The following is a 26,465-nucleotide window of genomic DNA, read 5'->3' as shown; positions in this document are numbered from 1 at the left end:
AGTTAGATCCTTTAAACAGTCCAGCAGCTCAATTTCACTGGTGAAAGATTCCTATTAGATGATATTCCATAAATGGTAAGATATCTATGAGATCAAAGAACAAGAGGTAAAGGGAAGTTTTGTAAAGAATATTTATTAAGAAAAATGTTATACCTCAGATGATTTACTAGTGACACAGCTCAGATTCAAAATTACCTTAATAGAATAGCAGAGAAACGGCAGATACCTAAAAATTTAACACAATAAATTGTTTAAGGTCCTTGACTTTGGTATCAGATAGGCCTGGGTTCCATACATATCCTTGATCTTTGCTAACCTCTCTGAGCTCTAGAATCTTCATCATGATATCAAGGTAAGTATTGCTATAAGGTTTGGGGTTTTGGAGAATGTTAATCAAAATGATGTCTGTAAAGTACTTAGAGCATTGGAAACATCCAATAAATAAAACTATAATAATTATTACTATTATTTTATTATTATTATTATTACTAGCTGTGATACGTTTGAGTGACGCTTAAAAATATAGCGATGCCATACTAAAAGTGCTTCATCTACTCTGAATTAGTGTATATATGATCCTATGTGTTTCTCTCTAAGTTCTTTGTGTAACCAATGGTTGTAGGTTGTGACATGTTATAAAAGCAGTCATACCGTCCTTTGGAATCTTTAGATTTGAGTACCCCTATCTTGATTGGCAACCAGATAATATATATACAAAAATACAGACATTTCTCCCCAAAAACAAGTCAAAATAATGTAATCATTCATGATGACAAAGGGGAAAATATGCTAAAATATAATACTTAAGTTTTGCAACAGTAAATGAAAACTTGGCATTTTATAATGTCTTTTGATACCTTGAGAGGGCAAATCCAAACTCAAGGTAGGTAGGGAGATATGGTCCCCATTATCTGATGTGGACTAAATCGGTCCTTCCCAACCGCACTTGAAATGATTATTTAGTTGGAAGCAACAGGAACCACCTCTGCTTGACTTATACTAAAAAGAGCTTACCAGCAGAATTCTTGGTGGTTTGTACAATCAAAGAAAAAGCTGAATAGGATCTAAGGAAGGATAAACAAAGAGAGAAACTTCAGCAATCTTGATCAGAAACTCAAAACAGTGCTTTTTGGGGGCAGTGCCGTCAACACAGCTGAGGTCATGCACCTTCAAGCAACCAGCAATCAGCTCAAGGGTCAAGTGTCTGAGAGAGAGAATCTGATCACCCCGGGTTGAGACATGGACCCTTGGCCACTGGTGGAGTGCAGAGCACTGTGGTTGACAGTTCCACTAAGAGCACAGGGAATATGGAGGTAGAGTAACCCAAGGGGGAAAAGATGGAGTTCTTAGTCCAAAATAAGGGAGGAAGGGATAGTGGGCAGACAAGAAAATCCTATTTTACCTTTTCAAAGTTATATTAGGACCTAAATGTGGTTGACTGAAAGCACCCTAAAACTTTTCCATTTCATAAATATAGTGTCTTCTCTGATTTTTACATTTTTTAACAAAAGTGCTAATATGGCTTTTGTAGGCAGAATAATGCTCTTTCCCCCAAGAGATGTCCATGTCTTATTCTCTGGAGTTCATGAATGTTACTTTACATGGAAAAAGGTACTTCCCAGATGTAATTAAATTAAGAATTTCAGATGGATCAATTATCCTGGATTATCTGGACAGGCTCAATGTTACTATAAGCATCCTTTTAAGTCAAAGAAGGCAGGATTGTCAGTGTCAGAGGGATGCAGCATGAGAAAGACTTGATTGTCCATTGCTAGCTTTGAAGATGGAAGGGGACCATGAGCCAAAAAATGCAGGCAGACCACTTCTAGAAGCTGGAAAAGACAAGAAAACAGATATACTCCTAAAGCCTCCAGAAAATGATGCAGGCTTGCCTACCTCTTAATTTTAGCCCAGTGAGACCCAGTCTGACCTACAGAACCATAAGATAATACATTTGTATCCTTTTAAGCCAGTAACTTAGAGAAGCAATTGGAAACTTACCTGATGCCCATGTTATCTTGGCATTAAAGAGCAAAGGCTTTCATTTGCATTGCTATTAAATGTTTTATCGTATTTTTTAAAGTGCTGTTTTTCTCCTCCTTCAGCAATTCCATAGGCATTTATAAATCCTTCCAAACATTAGCCATTAGTCTTATAACCAAATATAGAAGGAGTACTGTAATAGTCTGTTCTTTGAAATAGACATCTTTTCATTCAGAAATCTTTTATTTGGTTTCTACTATTTGTTTGTTTGTAATCTAGAAACTGGGAGAAAATGATCTCTAGTCCCTAATGGAGAGTAACCATGTTTTTATTACAGATGTTATTTGCGTTATGGTGAGAGACCTGGGTATGAATTTTAGCCATGTCAGGATATAAAGCCTTATACTAGTTGACTTAATCTCATTAAGTCTCGTTTCTTTATCTGAGAACTAGAAGTGACAATATCTATTTCATGGATTATTTAAAAGGTTTTAAAGAGATATTGTAAACAAAGCAGCTAGTACAGGAACCAATGCAGAGAAGCTATTCAAAAAAGGAGTAATGCCCCTCCCTCCCTTGCATTAAAAGAGGGTAAACCATAGCAGGCTTATTAAAGTCTTCTTGATAAATTCTTCTATACCTTTTCAGATGCAACTCCTTTATAATCTCGAGGAAAAAAAAGCACATTTCTTTCTTTTCTCTTTTTTTTTTTGTTTTTTTGAGGAAGATTAGCCCTGAGCTAACATCTGCTGCCAATCCTCTTCTTTTTGCTGAGGAAGACTGGCCCTGAGCTAACACCCATGCCCATCTTCCTCCACTTTACATGTGGGATGCCTACCACAGCACGGCTTGCCATGCAATGCCATGTCCTCACCCGAGATCTGAACTGGCGAACGTCGGGCCGCAGAAGCGGAACGTGCAAATTTAAGTACTGCACCACCGGGCCGGCCCCAAAACATTTCTTTCTGATTGCACACGTGTGTGTTTATGTTTAGGGGCATGTATGAAAATACAACTGCCTATGTGACATTAGTCACTACAGTCAATGCACCTTTTCAAGTTCTTGGTGACTTACATTTCCAAGACACAATCTTTTGGTTTGTTGGCTTGATTTTTTTGCTCATTTATTATATATGTTACCAAATTTATCAATCATTACTTCTATTTAAATAAAAGAGCTTTGGGCTTAAAAATATACTTTAGCTTTTAAGTATATGTCAAAAAATACAGAGTTCATTTAATGTCTATTCAAACTATTTTTTCACAGCTATGGCTCTGCATTTTAGGATAAAATGCTTCTTTTAGGCTTGTAGTGTCAGCAGAATATTTTTACATTAAATATTGTACACTGTCTGTTTTTCTCAAAGACTGTTGACTTTTTAAAATGAATTTTCTGTTAATTCATAGTCTTGTTATTTAAACAAAAGTATGGCTATTTAATGAGGCACGTTTACTATGTTTGCCAATAGTATTTCATTACTATTTAAATTCTTCTATTTGCAGTAAAAAACTGTATTTTCTACTACACTATTTGATATTTCCTATATAATATCCCATATGAAACAATTTTTTGAAATAATTCCGTGCTAAGATTTTTTTTAATTTCATGGCATTGCTGTTATCCCTCCTTCTGATAATGATAATAATAAATAATAATAATAATAATAATGTTGCTAATGCTTTCTCCCTCCCACCTTGAGAGTCAAGAAGCTCTGAGTCATGTTTGAAATAGTGAAACCACCATTTAGCATTTAAGATTTTACACGTATCTGCTCGTTCTAGTTAATTATTTATGTTTACTACCATGTTATTGATGAGAAACTTTAGCTCAGAAAATGTAAGTACCCTATGAAAGGTAACACAGTGTACACGGAATATTACTGGTATTTGACCCAGCCTCTGCTTCCACAACTTGTGCGTAAATATTTTATTCCCCAGTTTATAGCTACAGCAGTTTGCTTGGTCCCAGTGGATCCTGTGTTAAGCTGCTTTGTGTAGAGAGTTGGTGTCTAATAGATACAAATGAATTAAAATAGTGTCTGTTTATTCTGGATGGAAACAGACTGAGTTAAAAGTAATATGGGGGGCTGGCCCCGTGGCCAAGTGGTTAAGTTCGCGCGCTCCGCTGCAGGCGGCCCAGTGTTTCGTTGGTTCGAATCCTGGGCGCGGACATGGCACTGCTCATCAAACCACACTGAGGCGGCATCCCACATGCCACAACTAGAAGCACCCACAATGAAGAATATACAAGTATGTACTGGGGGGCTTTGGGGAGAAAAAGGAAAAAAATAAAATCTTTAAAAAAAAAAAAGTAATAATCATCCTGTTGCAAAAGCCTCTAGAAACATCGGTTTGGTCTCACAAGAATGGCACAAAATGCCAGCAATACCAATGAAAAGAAACATATTGTGGTCTTAGCTTTTATTTTGATGGTTACCATCTACAGAGAAACTCAGTTCATTAAATTTTCCCAATGGAAAAATATGTTAATATGGACACAAAGCCAAGCAGTAATTAATATTTAGAATATTATTCTTATGGTTATCTCATCGCTATAGTAATAAAATTGCCAATGTCATCATTTTCTTCACTAAAAGACTTAGGCGTGAAAATCAAGTATATATTATGCTAATCTGAGTGTCAGTTTTTGAAGCCAATAGTTGCATGCAGTTATATCCTTAATTTAGTTATTAACCTTCAGCAAACATATACACAAAATGTATGTTTTAGATGCAAGCAATTAAAATCATGCAAAAGCTAATTAAGTCAATGTCAAAGCAAAATTAGGAAACTATTAAAATGAACCTCAAAAAATTGGATCTCTCTGGGCTTCCTAGCTACTGAAAATAGATAGTGTGTATAAATATAACTAAATACAATTCCTGCAGAGTGAAAAGCTGAGAAATAGGAAGAAAGGACTTTTCCCGTTCTAACATAATTAGTAATTCATTTTTCAAAACATCATGTAAATATATTTCTGCTAATTCTATCTAATAAACACACTATAACATATTTCTAGCATATTTTTTCTTTTCTTTCAAATCCTACTTTTTTTTCTTAGTGAATAACTGTCTATACCCCTTAGTAAGATCAGATTAAGTGTTTATTTAGATGATCCTTCTATTCTAAACATTGCTTTATACAACTAGTCATTTATCAGATATGTAAACTAGGGCAAAGGAACAGAGAATAAATTAACAATAGTAGAAATACCAAGAATCTTCAAGGTAATTCCAAATAGTCCATAGAATTATGAAATGGTTTCAGAATCAATATTTTCCTAATATTAAACTTTAAAAAAATCTGTTATCTTTAAGAGAGGTCTGCTTAACGACATGTAGTTGTTTGGCTCTGTGATTTTTAAGGGCTTAAAATACGTTATCTTATTTAATTTATGGGGATAAAATAGAGGGATTCATTTTTATTTAAGTGGGCACCAGGTGAGGATGTGGTAGCAATTTCAGTCTAATTTAATATTGTTAAACACTTACTGTGAGGAAGTCACAGGGCTTCAAAAGAATTAATTTGCCAGTAGAGCATATGCAAAAATAGTATTAAAGGAAAAACAGCATAAAAAGATATTTGTGGGTGTGTCTGTGTGTTTTAGTGAAGAACTAACTTTAATCTCTTGGCATCAGCAAAGTAACAAATGTAAGTCTGATGTTCCAAGCATCTTGAAAGTCCTCTGCAAGACTCATTGGAGAATATATAAACCATTTACCATCATAATGATACAATTCAAAAAATCCGTTTAGTGCTTTAGACCATAAAGACTGTGTAACAGTAATAAAAACACAGTCCACCTTGTAATTTCCTTCATCTCCTGTGGATCTCCTTCGAAAGCTTATATTGTCTTACCCAAACAGAAGGAAGACTGTAGGATGATACCAGAACATCAGGCACTTGTGTCCTTTCTTTTGCAATGTTCTCTTATCCATTTTGTCAACACTGCTTGCCCCCTCTCTTGCCCTGCATCTTTTTGTTGTTGTTGTTATGAACTTTATAACTACCTTAAATAAAGAATATGCTATGGACCTAAAAAGACCCAAAGATTCTTCGAATACTTAAGGAGATAATAAGTAGATTCTCTTAGAGAATTTAAATCAGATTTTCCTCCAAGTTTTTGCCTTTGAAATAATCAAAACTCAAATTTGGTGAAAGATCACAATACAGTCCTTAGCCCTTTCACACAGGGAAAGTGGGTGAGCCAGGAAAATCTACAGTGTCACGCATGTTGTGTGTTAATGAATCAAAACATCGAAGTAAATACTATTCTAGTGATTAGGCTATATGAGTACATGTTGTTTTGGTTTTGACCGGCCAACATTTATTTTACATTCTTTGATTAGACACATTGCAATTTTTTCCCCAACTTTATTCAGGTATAATTGACAAATAAAATTGCATCTATTTAAGGTATGCAATATGGTGATTTGAAAATACATATATATATTGTAAAATGATTACCACAATCAAGTTATCACATCCCTCAACTCACATGTTACCGTTTGTGTGTGTGTGTGGTGAGAACATTTAAGATTTACTCTCTTAACAGATTTCAAGTATACAACACAGTATTTTTAACTCTAGTCATCATGGTGTATGTTAGATCCTCAAAGACTTAATTCATCTTATAACTGAAAGTTTGTGTCTCTGACCAACATCTCCTCATTTTCCATGCTCCCAGCCCCTAGCAACCACCATTCTACTCTCTGTTTCTACAAGTTCTAATTTTTTATATTCCACATGTAAGTGAAATCGTACAGTATTTGTGTTTCTTTGTCTGAATTATTTCACTTAGCCTAATGCCCTCCAGGTTCATTCTTCTTGTCCCCCTGCCCTTCATTTTCTGCTTTAGCTACTGTATTTTTAAGATATTCTTTTATTTTCTGACCAAATCGGATGACTGACAACTGAGGACATTTCTTAAGTGGATATGGGTAAATGCAGGGCAAATAAAAGGACTTCTGTTTCACACAGTGAACTGCAAACTCATAAAATGTATTATCTTAAGAGGGATGACTAGGTTGACATCATCAACAGCAAAAGCTAAATATTAAGATTTATGAATCAGTTAATGTATTTTTTTGTTTACTTATTCAATAAAAACATGATATAGAACAGGCTGTCAAGTGCTTCATATTCTAATTGAGGAGTCACATAATAAACATTCAACTAAAGTAATTTCAGAGAGAGGTAAGGACTGTGTAGAAAATAAAAACAGCAGTGGGATTGAAATGACTGGGGTGGGGGAGGAGTCAGTGAAGAGGTCTCCGAGATGGAGGTGACTGCACGGTAAATAGACTCCTTATGAAAAGTTAAAGTCAAGATGTTTATGATTGTAATCTTTAAAGTCATGCTTGCAAAAAAGTCTAAAACTTCTTTTCACTCGTGTTAAGGTACACAAATTTACATTTTTCCTAAGGAGTTAGAGGCTACAGTAGGCATATGTAAGTGTTTGGGTTCTGTGGTCAGATAACGGGTTCAAATCTCAGCCATACCATGTATTCCAGGAAATATGGACAAGTAACTTAACCTCTCTGTTTCTCATTTTACTCTTCTGTAAAAATGAGAATAATAATAGTTACAATATTAGTTTCATCTCACAGCATTGAATTCTTCTGCCACATACCGTTCAATAATTGTTAGCTACCAATATTGAATTTTAGCTAGACATAGAACACGTGAAGAGGTTGACTTGTGTTTAAATTCTTCAACTTTTAAAGAGAAATAAGGAACTATTAAAATAAATTATTTATGTTCATGGTTTTGAATTTGGACAAAGTCGTGATTAAAATGAAAAGCATTTTTAATTAGTTCATGTAGATGCAAAAAAGAATTATGCATACTATTAACTACACTTTTGTGCTGCTTTTTTTCTATTTTCAATAAAATTGTGACTCAAAAAACTCAAACTTACAAAATGCAGTAAGGCAGTAGTGAATATTATGAAGTTATTTGGTATAAAAATAGACCAGGATGAGATTTAAATGGAACGCAGTAGCATTATATAACTGAGTATACATAAAATAATTGCAATATTTTCTTTCCATTTCTTTTTCTGGCAGATTAGTTAGAAATTATGTAGTTCAGCAGTGCAAATTTATGACCTAATTCCAATACTATTTGATTATGCTACAGAGTTGGTAGGCAAATATTTAAAAAATCAAGAGGAGAAACTAACATGAACTCATATTGCAAAGAAGTTAGAGGCAAGAAGAGCAACCAATTAAAAACTGAGATCATTAGATATGTTAAATATATGTATATTTATTCTTATTAATATTATTGTATAAAGTTAAAGATAGCCAAACTTGGCAGGTGAAAATTAAAATAAAAAATTATTAAATACATATTTAAGTACTGTGATTGGTCTTCTATAATCATACTCTCCCAATATAATTTATGTCATGGAAATATTGTCATAATTTATTTTGTGATTTCTTTAAAGCACTAAATTGAACATGGTTAAATTCTATATCAGTCTCATAATAAATATGGACTTAAGCACAATTGATATGAAAATATGGTATTTTATATTGTAATAATGATATTTGTAAGATGAGTATTTTATAAAAGAAAGACTTGAAAAACTTCAGTTCAATTATTGAAGTTGGATAAATTATTTTATAGAAGCTTTACACTCATTGAATATCAATAGTGTAAATAGATATTTATCTAGATGTTTCCAATGTAAATTTTAGAGATTTTTAATAAATGCTAAATTCATATTTTAAAGAATTATTTTACTGCAGTCTCTCTGGAGTTTATAAAATATATACTTATAATATTTTTATACAACGTCTAAGCATTGCCTTAAATTGCAGCACTGATTCTCACATTTTTTTTCTCAATACCTATGGAAATATTAGCTTTCTAAAAGATTTGATAAACTACAAATTGTTCCTAATGGCATAACACATTTTTGCCTGGGCCTAACCTTCTGGCATCATTTTCTAAAGTGCCAGGAGGAAGGTAGGTAAGTTTCAGAGCATAAATCTATTCCTTTACAGTGAGTTGAAAATCAACCTTTACATTTTCCAATATTGCAAATAGGGGCCATAACTGATGTGGTCATCAATTAAGAACATAAAAAAGTTGTTGGAAAAGTGATATTATAGTCTAGGATTCCTTTTCTTAAAAAATACTAAATTTAGAGCTCATAGCTCTTTTGATTCCAGAGATAAAAATGGTGTGCTACTAAGATAAAAATGGGTTTCATTTTGGATGACCTCTGATTGTTGGTGGCTGACCAGGGTGCAATTTGGAGCTCTGGCACCGTTGGATAGAGAGGTGTAATCTGCCATTAGCCCTACTTCCCTGCTGGTCCCCTTCTCCGTTGACCTGGCACGTTTTTCCTCTTCCACTTCAGGAATGATGGGAAAGAGACAGATCAGAGGAAACTAAATAAGTAGCTGCAGGATAGGGTAAAATCTTAGAGCTAATGCTCTTGTCTCTCTGACCTTTTCCAGAGGAAGCAGAGAGCAGCCTGTTTCTAAGTTCTTACTAAGACAATGCAGGTTATTCTTTCATGTATTCAATCAACACAGACATATTGTACACCCTTGGTGTCCCTACTGAGCTAGTGGGTTGGTGTTCATTAGTTAGAGCTGGGGATACCATAAAGCAACAAAATTAAGGTGTCCCTGATAAATAGTTTGTAGATCAATTGCCATATATTTGATCCTAATTGAAAAGTATGAGAGAAGTTCACTTAGGTAATATATTAGAATACTTATGTTATTTGAATCTACTTTTTGCAAAATGATGAATTACTTATTCCTCATTTTATGTGGTTTGTAATTTACTTTTACAACTTTGTAAAGGGTCATTCTTGGACTAGTGACAAGTACTGCATTTCTCATTAAAGGTGTAATGATTGAGAGGGTGAAAGCCAACATTTGATGATGAAACGTTTTCTGTGTGGTACATTTAGTATGGCTTAAATTACAAAACCCAGAATTTATGAGTCATACAACAATTATCTCTCCAGCTACATCTTTTTCAGTGAATGATTCATAGCCTCTAAGGCATGACAAAGCTTGTTTCCCTTTTGTGGAATTAAGCATCTCACCCAACCATTGCTTACTGTTAATCTTAAAATAAAAATATTATAGTACATTTTAAGCTAAGAGAACATCTTTGCTAGTTTTATGCTTAAGAATAACTTTTTTTTTAATTTATGGTAGTTTCTATGATCACAAAAGGTGTTTATATATTTGTGTCACTTTGGTGTAATTGGTAATGTGTGTAAAGTGTTGGTGAGCATGAACAGTTGAGTTGTTTCATTAAAATTAGCAGAACACAATACTTTAGTGCCTATTAAGTCAGCCAAAACGAATCACCATGACTTTGTAATTAAAAGAAATAGCAGAAGCTTAACATTATTATGCCAGAAGTATCATTCTTAGTCTTCTGTGGGTTTTGGAATATTAGGCATGCCATTTTTAGGGATGACCTTCTGATTTATGCTATTTCCATTGTTTCAAAAAAAAGGTCAATAAGTGTTTACTTCAGTGCATTTTTTTCTAATGAATGACCACCAATAAAAAATATTTTATTTTTTATCCTCCAGGCAATACAGCTAAAGTATATATTGAGATTCAGGATGAAAATGATCATCCCCCAGTATTTCAGAAAAAATTCTACATTGGAGGTGTGTCTGAAGATGCAAGGATGTTTGCTTCTGTGCTCAGAGTCAAGGTATGAGAAAATTTATTAAGATGCAGAACTAAAGTAAATGCAAAAGCTCAGATTTTGCGGATAAACTATAACCATGTAGTTTGCCTTGACTGAGTAGTTATTCATGTTGTTTGAACAATAGTCTGAAACTTGGAGATATACGCATTTAATTAGCCAAACTAAATATAGATTAATTATGAGGTGAATACTAAGCAACATTTTGTGCTTTTTCTTTTCTACAGAAGTAGGAATAAAATATGTATGATGTTTTAGATTGAATAAGATATTAAAATGTGTTTTCCTAGTAGATTTTTATGCATCCAATAGGTTTAATTCAGAATAACTCCAAAGATTCTCAAAATGGACTTTCTAATGGCAAATATAAAATTAGCGTTTTCTGCTAGAAGAAATAATGTAACCAAATTCTCTATTTTTTTCTGCAATAATTTAAAGAATTCCAAATATGTCAAAAAAATTGCTAACCTACTAAGAATTAACAAAATACAATATCTAAGATGAAAGTTGATAATTTTCAATGTTCCTCTAGTTAGTTATTATCAAATATGTTTAAAGATTTTTTAAAGGACTGGCAGTACATAAAGTTGCAAGTTTTATTACTAAGAAATAAATTTATATATTGCGTTGCAGTTTGGGAAACGTTTAGAGGCTAGAGCCTTATAGATTCTCAATTACAGAGTTATTTTTCTGAAAGTATTTTAATAATCGATTTTTTTAATAGCTATTAACATACTCATGTGAAACCTAAATTTCCTGAACAAATCCAGCTGTTGATCGCCTGTAGTTTTGCACATGAGCGATTGTCTTTCTTTCCCTCTTACCAGGAGAACCATGATTAAAACTCTTCTTACATCTAGTTTGATCACGTTAAATACCCTAAGTAAGAAAGAGAAAAATCAACCAAGCAAATAAAACATGTGAGTTGTGCTTGCAAAACAGCTCTTCCACAGTGCCAAATACTGACTCCTGATCTAAATCACCAGTTACAGCTAAAAGTGGTCCACAAATTTAAGTCAATCATATTATATCCTGTTTGGATTATGATTTTCAAGTAACAGTCCTTCGGAGCTGATTTTTATCTTGTTTTATGTTTTAGTCCCACTAACTATTGATTGGGTCAGTTCATTGATTTAGTCTGTAAATATTTTGGAATACTTGTAGTGCACACTGTTTTAGAAGTTGGACATAGAGCAATTCAAAAAACAATCCAACTAATAAGAAAACTAAAGTTATCACCCTAATAATACAAACTAGTGAAAGAAACAAATGGTAGTTCGAGAAAATCAGTAGCTGTTTAATGTAAATTCATTTAGTCAAGAGCAAGACTTGTGGATTCCAGGTAGGTAAGGAGCATTCTGGGTATTCCAATATAAAGACCCTAAAACTAGAGGGAGCTTAGAGGCCATTGTGACTGTAGAAGACTGACTGGAGAGGAGATTGGAAACGTAGCCCTGGACTAGAATATAGGATTTATTCTAGATGTGCTAAAAAGAAAGTCTTTAAATGCTTTTTTCCAGAGGTGAGGCATAACCCAATATAAAAGGATTGTTCTAGAAGGATGTTGTGCAGGGTTGGGGGTGAGTGTGAAAACAGTGTTTTCAGACAAGAGTGAGAACAGAACTTGATGCATTACTTTCCAGGCATGATTTGATAGTGGCTTAGAGCATCACGGTAGGCCAGGGAGATGCTGAGAAGGGAGTCAAAAGACAGCCGAAGGATTTGCTGATGGATTCTGTGTGGGGCATTAGAAAAAATCAAAAATGACTCTGAGGTTTTTGTTCTGGATTGAACCCCATCCCTCCCCCAGATACTGTGTAGCAGGAATCAAGAGTTCATTTTTGGAGATTTTATGTGTGTGAGGCTTTTTCAGTATACAAGCATAGTTCTTGGCAAGACAATTGCAGATGCTGATCTGGATTCAGGAAAGAAATCACAGGCCAGGATGAAATCACCTAGAAAATGGATGTTGATTAAAAAAACAGTCCAAACACTAAGTCTTGAGAACTCAACACTTAGAGACCAGGAAGAGGATCCATCAAAGGATACTGAGAAGTGGCTGCCAGGAGGTAGCAGAAATACTAGGCAAATCCACAGTCTGGGCGCCATGTGAAGAACAAGACTGGTAAGAGAGAGCGTGATCAACTACCAAATGCTCCTACAAATAGAATGTCCCTGTGGATTTTTAACGTGACCACTTATGATAATAAGAGTATGTTGTAGTAGTGGAGAAAAAAACCCAATAAGCCAGATGCTAAAGTAGTCTGTTAATGAGAGGGATTATTCAAGGGGTCTATAGATAACTGTAGTAAGAGAATTTAGTGAGTGATGTAATCATATGATGGCATTTATTTCAGAGGAATTGGGAGAAGGTGGCAAAGGAGACAGAATACTATTCTAGACACACCAATTCAGAGACAGAACGATACCTGCCACCTACCTACCTAGTCTCTGTGCTGTGTAAAGTATGGGAGCCACTGTTTCAAGTAGCTGCAGAAAGCAGTGTCTTCCGTCGGGGAGAGGTGTAGAGGGGTAGGAATCAGAAAGTAAAGGTAACGTTTAGAGGGAAGTTTGAATATTTAGGAGATATTGCTGATGATGGTATGAATTCCAGGGGCCCCTCTGGAAAGTTTGGCATTTAGAGGTAATGATGAGATGGGAAACTGAGTCATATTAGGGTGTGTAAAGAGCTGCATGGGAAGAAGTATCTGGGTGGTGAGAGATGTCTTGGAGTGAACACATGGGCTTCCTCTAATGAGGTAAACAGGATGGGATTGAGTGTTTCTCCAGAAGTACTCAGCCCCTTCGATCTATCAGCTATCACCTAGGGAAACCAATATCGTGCAATGTAATATTCTATGTAGGTTAGAGGGGAGAGACAGACACAGAGAGAGAGAGAGAAAGTTTAGCAATGAATTGATGCAATTATATGCTATAATAATTAGTTCAATTAAGAAAGCACAAATCGCCATGCAGATTCAAAGGAGGGAGACAATTCAGTTAGTGAAAGAATATGAAAGGTTTCCCGGAGGATGAAGAATTTGAGTGGCACTGAAGGTGGTTAGATTTTCTCAAAGTGAAGCTCAAGTGAGAAGGATGGTCTAAGCAGAGGAGGCAGAGTGAGCCAGGACTCAGAAGAAACCAAGTGCAGGGTGTGTTTGTGGAACAGTGACAGGAGGTGGGGACCTTAGGAGGTGATGGGAGTCATAAATCTCGAACGGTGAACATTTTCAAGTGCTGCCTTTAGCCTTGAAGCCTGGAATCTTCTCCTTTCCAAATTTAATTAGAATGAAAGCAAGTTAAGCAGTTTTTCTCAATTCATACTTAGGGTAGCGAAAATGTTATTGGAAACAGCACTGAATCAGGGCCGGTCAAGCTCTGGTGCTTGATGGAAAGATGATTCAAATAATGGGAAAGCAGCCCACAGTTGTGAAAGAGGCTTTTATATCACTTACTATATAATATTTGGGTAATGTAATATGTCATCTACCATACATACAAATTAATTATTTTAGTTCATTATAAAATGCATAATGATAAATTTTAAATTAAAAAATTGTGTTGTATGTAGGAAGGGGAAGAGGAAATATATTATAGAATTGACTGACAAAGGTGAGACTTTGAAATATCAATGAATAAAACTATACTTACTGGCTTAAAATATGGATAGTGGATTAAGGGCATTATTAAAAAATTTGTTAGGGAAAAGCAATACAATGACAGCATCATTTCAATGAATTATCCAATATAAGTGATAGTAAAGGAAGTTATATATATGCTCTGAAGTGGAGTATCAAATGTGCTTAGGGACTTGTTCAAAGTTCATTTTTTAAGAAAATATTTATTGTGTTCCTAGTGTGTGCTGAAAATACAGAGGCAAACAAAATAGATTATCCCTGTGCCCTTATAGAGTTCAATTCTAGTAAACTAGACCAAAAAGATATAAATAAATAAGACTTTTATTTATACAGACACGTAGAAATTTGGTTTCTGGTTCCACAATTTGCATGTTCATGTCATGTTAAAGTAATTCTTGGATTTTGTCAAAAGGAAACAGAACCAAAAATTAACTTGGGAATATCTGCTACATTTACTATGGTTCAATGCTGATATCTGTGTCGCAACTGGTTCCACCAAATTGATTTCCACTGCTCACAAGCAACCAGTCATTTTCATTGCAGAAAGAGGGGGAAGAAAATCAAATGGTAATTTTTCTCTTCAGTCTTTAATACAAGAATTAACATCAGTTAAAAGTGTCACCCTTAGTATATACTCAAAATAATTGGAAGTAGGGATGCAAATAGATATTTTTACATCAATGTTCATCATATTATTCACAACGGCTAAAAGGTTGAAACAACCCATACGTCCACTAACGGATGAAGGGATGACGAAAATGTGGTATATACATCCAACAGAATGTAATTCAGTCTTTAAAAAAAGAAGGAAATTTTGACATATGCTACATCATGAATAAACCTTGAGGACGTTATGCTAAGTAAAATAAGTCAAAACAGAAGGACAAATATTGTATGATTCCACTTGTATGAGGTTCCTAGAGTAGTCAAATTCATAGAGACAGAAAGTAGAATAGTGATTGCTGGGGCTACGGGGTGGAGGGATTGGAGAGTCGTTGTTCAATCGTTACAGAATTTCCATTTGGGAAGATGAAACAGCTGAATGGTGATAATGGTTGCCAAGCAATGTGAATGTACTTAGTGGGACTAAATTATACCATTAAAATGGTTAAAATGGTAAATTTTATGTGATGTACATTTTACATGGTTAAAAAAAAAAAAACCCCGAAGTGGAGGAGGCATTCCCAATATTGGTAGAACATGAAAACTCTTCTTTTCAAAGCTATTATTCCTCTTAAGTTGATTTGAAAGTGAATCTTACATTCAGATTCAGAAGTAAAGATTATGTTAGTTTCTTTATTTTTCTTGATTACATAACTGTGGTTTTTAACATTTTATTCCCTAACACATCATCAGTGACATCAGGGCCAGTTTCAATAGTTTGGCAGTGATGCTCACTGTGGGCTCTATCACCCCTTCTCAGCCTACAAAGAGGACACATCAGAATCTACAGTACCTTGTATGTGGAAAAAAAACCCCAGAAAATTCTGATCTACCTTTCTTTCTGGTTAGGCCATTAGTTGACTATCACTAACTGAAATGTCCTAAGCTAATGAAAAATGACTGATACAGTTTGTCGCATCAGTATAACAGAGTATTATGACAAAAGATCCTATAAATGACTAAAAGATGAGCAATAAGCTAAAAGCAAATATTTGCAACATATATTTTTTAAAAATGCAAAAACAGTGTCTAGAATATAGAAATAACTTTAAAACAGCAACTATTTAGCCAATTAAAGCAAGGTTGAAAGTCATAAATATTTGTCCTATTACTCATAATTTTCTGCGTGAGGTAATGAAGATTGAGCTAGACCTTTGAACATTAGTATTTTTGTTCCTCTTGGGCCTTTGGGAATATTAATCAATGAATATTCCTCATTAATAACAGTAGCTGCCATCTATTTGTCTGTTATTTTTCTGAGAACTGTGAAAAACCCTTTATTTATTTTAGCCTACAGAATTTATTTAAATGAATAAACAAGCAAACAAATAAAACAAATGAATAAATAAATAAAACACTTACTTACGAGTTAGGTGCAATTATTCCTTATTGTATTGTTGGAAAAAAGGAAGATTAGTAAGGTTGAGGACCTTTCCAGGTATCGCTTAGCCAATCCGGTGAAGTCAGAATTCAAAGTTAGATTTACCTCCAATCAAGGCCTTTTCTTGGAATGTCTACATCCTGTTGCTTCCCATGGGAAGTTTAGAGTTAGGCTCTTGGCAAAAGTAGAAGGTTGGCAGAAAATAACAGAACGTATTCAGTTTCTAAGAAAAATTAGGAAGTAATTAACAAGATAACTAATTGCTTTTCAAATTGAGTTGGCCTCTGTGAATTATGATCCTCTCTATTAAGGTAACAAGTCAGATCTGGTTTTAGAAAGCTTTTTCAATTTATTAATTAATTTTTTCAGTTTATTTCATGTCTTTTTAACTGCAGCTAAAAGACTAATTTAATGCAAACACAGGGAGAGGTTAAATATGATAAAGATTAGTTTAAAATCTCTGAATTATAAAGATATTTTCCAGAAGTTAATTCAGTAAGGATTAATCCCTCTCTCTGCAAGTTGCAGATATGAAAAACTCAGTGTCAGAAAAATTGAATTAACATGTTGACTTGATGTCTACTGAAAGTCGAAAAGATTATGACCATCGCGTCTTTGAGTTATTAAAGAGCCAGATATAAGAAATGTATGGAAGAAAAGAAAATAATACCTTGAAAAAGCATCAAGAAAGGGAGAGTTCTCACTCTGAAATCTCTAATTCTTTATTACATTTTCTGAATAAGCATGAATTGGTGGCAAGGGGTTTTAGCAAAATGATACCGTTGAGACGAATAAGCCACAGCCATGGTTAGGAGACACAAATTTCCTTGGTGGCAAAAAGTATAGAAATATGCAAGGTTGACCATGCAGAGAGCATTATAATTTGCTTCTAGACAGAGGTTAGGGCTTCTGAGGGCTCCTGGTCCCAAGTCCTGTGCCTGCTCATGTGGATCTGATGAAAAACAATTCCAGCACATTCATGAGGGTTTAGTGTGTGTTTCCCCAGTGTACTGTCTTTTGCTAGGCCAGACTCATGCCTGGCTCATGGAAGAAGTGGTATTAACAGCAAATCCTTACCTCCTGTTTACACTATGCTAGGTACTCTAAACAGTTCTAAGCAATTAACTCATTTATTCCCCTCAGAAACCCCATGAGGTAGCTACCATTGTTCTTCTCAGTTTGAAGATAAGAACACTGAGTCACAGAAATGGTACATGCCCTGCCCAAAGTGTACAGCTAGTCAGTAGCGAAGCCAGCATTCATAGCCAGGCGCTCTGGCTGGAGACAATACTCTACTGCCTCCCAGGTGGCAGAGCAGTGGCCTGGGAGTCAAATCACTTGGATTCAGTCCCGGATCTGCTCTTAACTCTCTATGGTCCGTTACACTTCATCACTCTGGGCCACAGTTGTGTTCTCTTACACGAATATTGCTTTAAAACTAGGCGTCCTTTAACGTCTTTAACCATTTCCGATGATTTGTATGTTATTTACCTTAAGAAAATAATGGCATGGGAAAAAGAAATGCCGAGTGCCGTAAGAGAGCTCTTATATTTGAGAGCTACATTTTAAAGGTCAAATGGTCTAGGTTACTTAATTCTGCAACCTAAAGCACCGTTTATGTCTTGCAGTTTTTGTGGTTTATGTCACTTGAAGCTAGTGCATTATTTTATGACGATTTTCTCCCTAGTTGCTCTTCACAATAGCGATGCAAACTGGTATCAGTTCAGTTAAAGTATCATTAAGTACTAACAGTGATTTCCCTTTGCCATCTATGGGAAATCCAGCTTTATACAAACACTTCGCATTGTTTCCAGAGAGTGGTGTTTCTTAGCAAATCTTACTTACCACTGGTTTCCTTCATGATTAGCATGGCTTCTGACCACACATGGTTTGTACTTTGAACAAAACGAAAGCACTCAGATGCCTGAGGGTTCATTGCCTTCTTGGCTATGACCACATAACTGAATTACTATGTGCCAATAGCACTTAAACACATTATACTGTGTTTATGACATATATAGTATATGACATATACTGTCATATCATATATCTATGTACCTGTTTTCTCTACAAGAATTAAATTTCGTGTAAGCAGGTGTCATGCTTCCCCGCAAAGTTAATGATATTATAGCTATATTGGACTTAACATCTCAAATTGGTGTTTGTTTAAAATTTTGTTTATTTTTTCATATTGCCTTGCCTTTTAACCTGTTTAATCAAGACTCTCCATGTAATATTTGAGTGAATTATTGATTTTCAGATAAGTAAAATACTCTTTCAGTTAAACTCTCTCGGACCTGATTACAACACTGAGAGTAACAGAATCTATCATTTCCCTGGGATTTCCCTTCTTGTCAAAATTAGGAGCTTAGATTTGATGATATCCTTATGAATGTTCTGCATCTGTTACAGTTTCCCATTCATTTAACCCCACTGGAGAAACCAAACGTCAAGAAAATTGTTATATCCTAACCACTGGTATATTTTCGTTATATGGTCACAGATTATGTTGTAGTTAATCATGTTTTCCTTTTGGTTTGTCTGCAGGAGCCTCAAAGTCAAATATTTGATCCATCTTTAGCAATTTTAGAAGATGAATGCAATACACATGTGGCATGCTCATTTTCTCTCTGGTTTCCTTGAGATATTCCACTTTTATTCTCTGTCATCTTTCCCTTTAACTATTTTTGTATTATTATATCTTATGTATTTTTGGAAAAGATTTCATATCTATTTTGAAATTCTGCGGGGTATATGCAAACAAACGCTTACTAAATACTCTAAGAGTCTATGCATTCTAAGCCTGCAATTTTCCCCTCTACAAGTTGAGAGATGTGAAGTACCATCACGAGTTTTTGATACATAACATTTATCCTTATTGGTCCAGATAAGTGCAAAATTAAAGTTTTGTTGTTATTAGTGTAAATGGAGAAGACCACATCTGTTTTTGTAGCCACCGTTGCAGTGTCCAGATAAAATAATTCTGCATATGTAAGTTTTACTCTTTCTCTTCCTCTTCTGTACACAAATCAGTCTTTTTATTGTCACTGAAGGGAGAATTAAAATCATCTCATTCACATAATAGTAACTCAATTTACATTGTTGGTTGATTGTAACTTAATTAAGAATTACCTTAATTTTTGTTACTTAAAATAGAAACAGGACTATTCTTTCCAGACTATAAATGTCTGAAGAATGAGGAAAGTTTGGATCCCTAAAAGTAGATGGAAATTGGCTCTCATAGCTGGAAATTTACTTTAAAGTAGAAACTTTGAGGACATCTTGTGTTAAGCCGTTGGACATAATACATGAAGCGAAAGTAGTGTATTTGGTGAATGACCAAATCATTTTGCCTTTCCTAAATTCATTGGTGGCTCATATATTTCGAAGTCTGATCATACTCTAGAGGGATTAGAATTTATTGAATGGCTGCATGTCTTTCAGATGATTAAATGTGTAACAATCCAGGGTATGGATGTAGAATATTATCTTTTGAGTCAAGCTTGCATTTTCTCGTAGACAATTTTCTATGTCGTAGAGCAGGGGCGACTGTGTATATGCTTTCACATTATGCTTCCAGGACTGTACCTTCCATCATCTTGTAGGGATATTGACACTCAGTTTAAAAATCTCAGAGTTCTCCTGAAATGCATGGCAAAACACAATTGCAAAGATAATTCGGGCAAATAAGAATTACTTTTGCTTGAAAATGTCCTGTAATTTCTTAAACCTCCATTTAACTTTGTGTTGTGCTGACCTGACACAGCAGACCTAACACCAATCCAAGTGAAAATGGTAAAAGTGAGCTTTTAAAAATGTTTTTATTCATATTTCTACAAATACATTTTAACTTTGAATTGCCTATTAACAGTAAACAGAGTAAACTACTAGATTTTTAAAAAATGTGTTAGGAAGAAAATTTAGTTCCAAGTAAGTTATAAACAATGGATGGCTTTCTCTAGTGGTTCCAATTAATTTACATTAATGAAAACCAGCAGGCCTAGGGCAAGATTATGTACACAAAGAAAATATAATTTATATTGGTTAGCTCCTAAGTCACTGTACATCCGAGAATTCTAAAAAGACTTTTTTCTAATTATTCAAAAACAGGAGCAGCAATGGCTGGATTCACAAAAATACATTCTAATAAACTGGAACAATAAAACTTTAAACTGGAGATTCCTGAAACTTTATGTGGTAGCTCTACTAGTTTTCATAAACTTAAATCTCTTTTTTATAGTGCTTCATTTTATTTGTGCCCAGGATTTCTTTCCTAGATAGTCATGATCTTTTATGATCCCAGTAAACTATAAAAAGACAAAGTCAATGAGGTTCATAGTAATTTTAAAGACTTTATTACCACCTAAAACCAATAGACCCAAAGATATGTTTCAAGCTAATATCAAAGATTTCCAATCCCAACTATATAAAAAACTCTAACAAATTGATGAATGAAAACAAAACAAAACAAAAAACCTGAAAAAATAAGATTGGAATAAGCACTACATGAAGAGGATATAAAAATTGGCAAAAAAGTATATAAAGAGGCATTCAACTTTATGAACTACTAAGGAATTACAAAATAAACCATAAGAAACCACCACATGTTCATCAGTATGGCTGAAATACAAAAGACAGACAAAACCAAATTTTGAAACAACTGGAGTTCTCAGATATTGCTGGTGGGGTATAAATTAGTACAGCATTTTGGAAAACAGTTTGACATCATCTATTAAGTGTGAACATATGCATAGCCCTTGACTCAGAATGTCTACTGCTAAGTATTTAGTCAACTGAAATGCATACGTATACATGTACATACAAAATATGTACAAAAATCCACTATTTGTAGATATGTTCACTATTTGTAATACCAAAAAGCTGAAAACAGGGGCCAGCATGGTGGTGCAGGGGTTATGTTCACATGTTCTGCTTCGGCAGCCTGGGTTTCACCAGTTCAGATCCCAGATGCAGACATGGCACCACTTGGCAAGCCATGCTGTGGCTGGCACCCCACATGTAAAGTGGAGGAAGATGGGCACGGATCTTAGCTCAGGGCCAATCTTCCTCAGCAAAAAAAAAAAAAAAAAAAAAAAAGGAGGAGGATTGGCAGCAGATGTTAGCTCAGGGCTAATATTCCTCAAAAAAAAATGTAAAAAAAATTTAAAAAGCTGAAAACAACCTAAATGTCCAGCAATGGTACATATATTAACTGTAGTATATCTATATGATAGAGTTCTATAGACTAATGAAAACAGATAAATTGTTGCTACATGCACTGACATGGAGGGATCTCAGAAATATAATATGAGCAAAAGAATTCAGACAAAAAATACAAATTTCCTAAGTTCGTTTATGTAGAGATCGAAAACAAGAAAGACGAATCCGATCAAAATTGTTGTTACTCTTAGGGAGAGACTGATAGCGCTTTATTTCTTGATCTAGCTGCTGGTTAAATGTAGAGACATCATTCGAAAAATAAAGTTTAAAAAAAATGTTTAAAAAGCTCTAAATTCATAAAGATGAAAGGAAGAAGCTTATTCAGCTTTCTGGTAATTTTAAGGTGTTCTTCTTGGAAGATAAAATAATTCTCTGATAAAAGGGGAGGGGTTCATACTTTTCTTGTTAGTCTTCAGTTTAGTTAATAATTAGGAATTATCTATTTTTAATGCTTGGTGAAACAGTGCCACATTTTTTTTTTATGATTTCTAGCAAAAAGTATGTTTGGGGAAGATGGAACACTATAGTATGGGTGGCAGTGACTGAGAGATGCTGGTAATCAAGTACAGTAGGTTGGCTGGAAGATGGGATTGGTAGAGAGAACGCAAGTTAGTATGAACGAGAACTTGAGTTTATCCAGTTCTTGGTTTCAGAACCCAGAATTTTAAGCCAGAGAGATGAGATTTGGACCTGAAAACTGTGTAATCAAGTCCACACATCAGAAACAGATTGATAAGTCCTTACAGGACACATGAGCACAGGCAAAGGCCTCACTGTTGGTTTAAGATATAGAGCATTGATGAGGAATCCAAGCTGGGCAGGAAGAATAAGTGAAAGGGCACAGATTGAAGTCTTAGAAGAGCCAGTGGAAGAAGGATTTCTGCACTCAGCAGAGAACAGGCATCTCAGGAGAACAATGTGCCTTCCAGACCTAGTAAGCCCTGGGGGCAGCTCCGAACACTCTCACCTCAGGATTAAGTAACAGCTCAATAGGGCAAGGCCAGGTGATACTGAGTCCACTTTTGAGGGAGGGGCTCTTTGTGGGTTTACTCCTCTGGATTAGAGCTAAAGTTAGAGAGTGGGATGAGGCTGAGACCAAAGTGGGGGAAAAGGCCCATCTCTAGGCAGAAAATGAATAGTAGCCCCTGCTCCTTCTGCCATGACAGGAATTACTAAGGGAACTGGGGAGCTTTTCATTTAAGGCAATATTGGTTAAAGTTTAATCAAATGTTATAAATATGTTAAATCCCAAGATCATGAAACATAAGGTTAATGAATACAAAACATAAAGGCCAAAATATAAAGTTTTAATAGTTAAATTTATCTTTCTTTTCCAAAAGCATAATGACAAAGACAACCTGGATTTTTATCCTTTAACAGTCCTGGGCTGCATAACCTCAGACAGTTTCCTTAATTTCTGTAAGCATCAGGCCTGTAAAGTGATGAGAATGCCATCAAATAAATTTGTTATGAATATAAATGAAAAAAATGCATATAAAGCACTGAGCGTAGTGCCTGGCTCCTTGAAATCTCTCAATAAAAGTTCGCAGTCATTGTTAGTTATTTTATCTGAGTAGTTCTTTTTACCTAGTAATCTCACTCTCAAAGTATTCTCAATTCAGCACGCATAGAGCATATAAGTTATCAAAAACACAATTCTATTAGATGCTCAAGCATTTTGCTGTTGCCCTTGAAACCAAATAGTGAGCCAACATTTCTAGAACTCACCTTTAGCATCAGTATAGAATAGTAGTTTTTCTTCAGTATAGAATGCTGACATTTCCTTAATGTGTAACGACTACATAAGTTCTATCTTTGAAATACCCTTTAGTGTACTATTGTTCCTAAAATATTATTCCATTGGGAAATAACCAATGTATCTTTTTCAACTTGCATATTTTAAATGAGGTAGTCATTTCTCATATATCAGCAATGATCAGATTAATATTTATGGGACGTATCTATATGTTCTAAATGAGTATGATCTTAACACTGTGTTATGAAGTATTCTTGTATATATTTTCTTTAATAGTTATGAATGACTTGGTATTTGCATAATTTCACTAATTATCAATGGCGTGGTATTTTCCTTTCAGGAAGTCACAGCAAATTTAAGGAATAAATAATCTCTATCGGGTGTGAGGTTCTGAGCAACAAACCCGAATAGCACAGCTAGGAAAAATTTCAGCCTTCAGGTAGTACCAGTATCAACTTATCCAGAGAACAATTTTCAAAAGAATATTTTTTAAAAAGGGCATAAGGGGATTTTTGGTCTTCATCACATCATACCATAGAAAAACCATAAAATTGGGTGAGGTTATCTTCTAACAATTAATATATGTCTGAGAAGTGGGAAAAAATCTTGAAGTTCTCTTAAATAAAATACAAAAATAATCAAGAAGTCAGTAAAATTTCTTAAATAGGCTTTTTCAGGACGAAGGTGCTGAAGCCATATGAAAAAATAATTCCATGCTGGAAAAGGCAAGCAATTTAAGAATGTTAAAGATATCCCTTAAATTTCCCCCTGGTAGATAGATACGGTTGAATTGCCATTTTTCAAAGAAAAAGTATTAATAGAAAGCTCTGAACAGCAGAAAATTTATCTTTCAAGATTATAAAATGAATTATCTGTTGAAAAATTGAAAAATGAAGCAGTCCTTTCTCTGGCTTTAATGAATCGCAGCATGACACATAATCTTCTCTGGCACCTCCTGAGCATATTAACGTTGTGTTATGTTAATAATCATCCTGAAAATTAGGGATAACTAATGAGAAAAGGAAAAGAACACAATGAAAATGTGTGTCTCACCTACAGTATAAGGGTCTAATTAGCACTAAATGCAATTAAAACATTGAATTCTCTTTCAACATGTCATTTAATGGAGCAGCACCACTAGGATAAAGTTATAAACAACTTGGGTTCCTACCAGTGTTTGTGTTCTGCTTTGTCCAAAAGAGAGATGTAGAGATGAAGCTCCTTGTTTTAATTTAATTCCCGCTGGACTCTGATAGTATCTGCACAGAAGGAGAAAAAAATTACAAATATTAAATTGAGGTTTTTAATGAAATCTATCAGTTCAGTACAGGTGTCATCTCTCTCTGACGCAAGGAGCCCTGGAATAATCTTCAGCCTGCCACATACTCCTCTCAGTACAGCCAGTTTACTGGCAAACCCTGTGTGAGCCTGGGAGTCAAAGATTACAGATTCTGCTCACCAACTGTGTGATTTGGGGTCATTTACCCAGTCTTCCACGGTTAGGGAATGGCATTTACAGAATGGCCTTTGTTCGATCTACCTACCAGAGTTACGAAAATTAAATGATCCTTTATTCATAAAGTGCTTAGCCCAATGCAAGACACTGGGTACACACTCAGATTATCCCTTATGTTTTCCCATATCTTTCTTGAATATGACCTTCTATTCATTATTCTTTTTCAGTACTGACGCTCAACCTGCATTTAATCATCCGGATCATTTTCAGTGCCAGGTTGTCATTGGCTGAAGAGCTATTTACATTAGAGCAGGTTGGCCAGTGGCAATTGGGGTAAAGACAGCTTGCAATGTTATTTTTTTGGCCAAAACAAACCAAACAAAAACTAGCAATTTTATTAAATATAAATGCTATGGTGTTCTGTGGGGTGCTTTTAGAGCGTATAGATTTTATGCATCCTTTTAAGAATATTTCTATTTTTAAAAATAATTTTACTTGATTATATTTTTAATTCTACTTTTTCTATTGTGTAGTGTTTGAAATAGAAATATACTCTCTTTTGTTTGAAATAAACAAAATTTCCAGTGGTTGGTTAATGACTGAAAATAGTAGCTTATAAAGCCATAAGGATGGTATGATCTTGGTTATAGAAAGTATATATATATATATATACTTTGTATATATATTGTAAACATAAAAAGACGTATATAAAGATATCAATAATGGCTATAAATGACTATAATTATAGAGTTTTTAATATTCCTTTGTTAATTTTATCTTTCTTATACTTTTCTAATAAGCAAGACATAATAAATACTTTATATATTAGGCACATTACAAATAACAGAGCAAGAATAATTAGATGAAAATATTTATGAATTTTTAAGAAGGAAACAGAGGGAAAAACTAAAACATTTTAATTTTGCAAAAATAGGTTCACAAATTGTTACAGTTCCATCCATGGTTCTCAAAAAATAAAAATATTTCTAAAAACCAGCAATTGGGAATATTAATATTTTAGCAAATTTTCTCAAAATGGAATTGTAATGCTGGCCACTCTGCTTTACAGCATATTGTTTTGGGTCCAACTCTTTTTAGAATTTCATCCAACAAAAGACTATTTCACAGGAATTTTAGTTTAGTGTTACAATTGTTTCTTTTTAACAAATTTGTTATATGGTGCATATAGACATAAAATACATTACGTTATAAAATAGAAAGAATAAGTGTATATATGTATGTCTGTATATATGCGTGTTTGCATATATATGTGTGTATATATATACAGGGGGTGTGTGCATGTGTGTGTGTTTGTGTGTAGGTATAGATATATATATAGGGAGAGTTCTAAAACAATACCAAGTTAAATGAAGGATATTGTGGAGAGGAACTTTTTTTGTTGAATGTGTTGTTTATTCAAGGAGACACATACTATTTCCCATGTACAAATAGCACCATTCCTATCTGTAAATATAGCCTTCTTTACAATTAGTGTCACTTTAAAGGCTTTTCTTGTGGGAATCCTTAGTTTCATTATAGCACTTTATATTCAATATATTTTTGAAAGTTCTCAATTTATTTTCCCAAGTAAAAGGTTTATAAATTGAATTCTATTTTTCCTAGACATACTCTTTTTCCTATAAAAGCAATGGAAAGGTTTTGCTTTTTGTA

General features: G+C 34.3%; 1 protein-coding gene across 5 annotated transcripts in view; it reads left to right on the top strand.

The window, feature by feature from the left end:
- PCDH15 (protocadherin related 15) overlaps positions 1-26,465 on the top strand; it is a 1,592,394-nt gene that overhangs the window by 1,499,590 nt on the left and 66,339 nt on the right. For all 5 annotated transcript variants that reach the window (XM_070487986.1, XM_070487962.1, XM_070487971.1 and 2 more), the window contains one exon: positions 10,559-10,686. In XM_070487986.1, coding sequence (XP_070344087.1) covers positions 10,559-10,686 — 128 coding nt within the window. The remainder of the gene's footprint in view (positions 1-10,558; positions 10,687-26,465) is intronic.

The sequence above is a fragment of the Equus asinus genome, chromosome 2 (genome assembly GCF_041296235.1).
Source record: "Equus asinus isolate D_3611 breed Donkey chromosome 2, EquAss-T2T_v2, whole genome shotgun sequence".
Lineage (NCBI taxonomy): Eukaryota > Metazoa > Chordata > Mammalia > Perissodactyla > Equidae > Equus > Equus asinus.
This window is presented reverse-complemented; position numbering and strand designations above follow the sequence as displayed.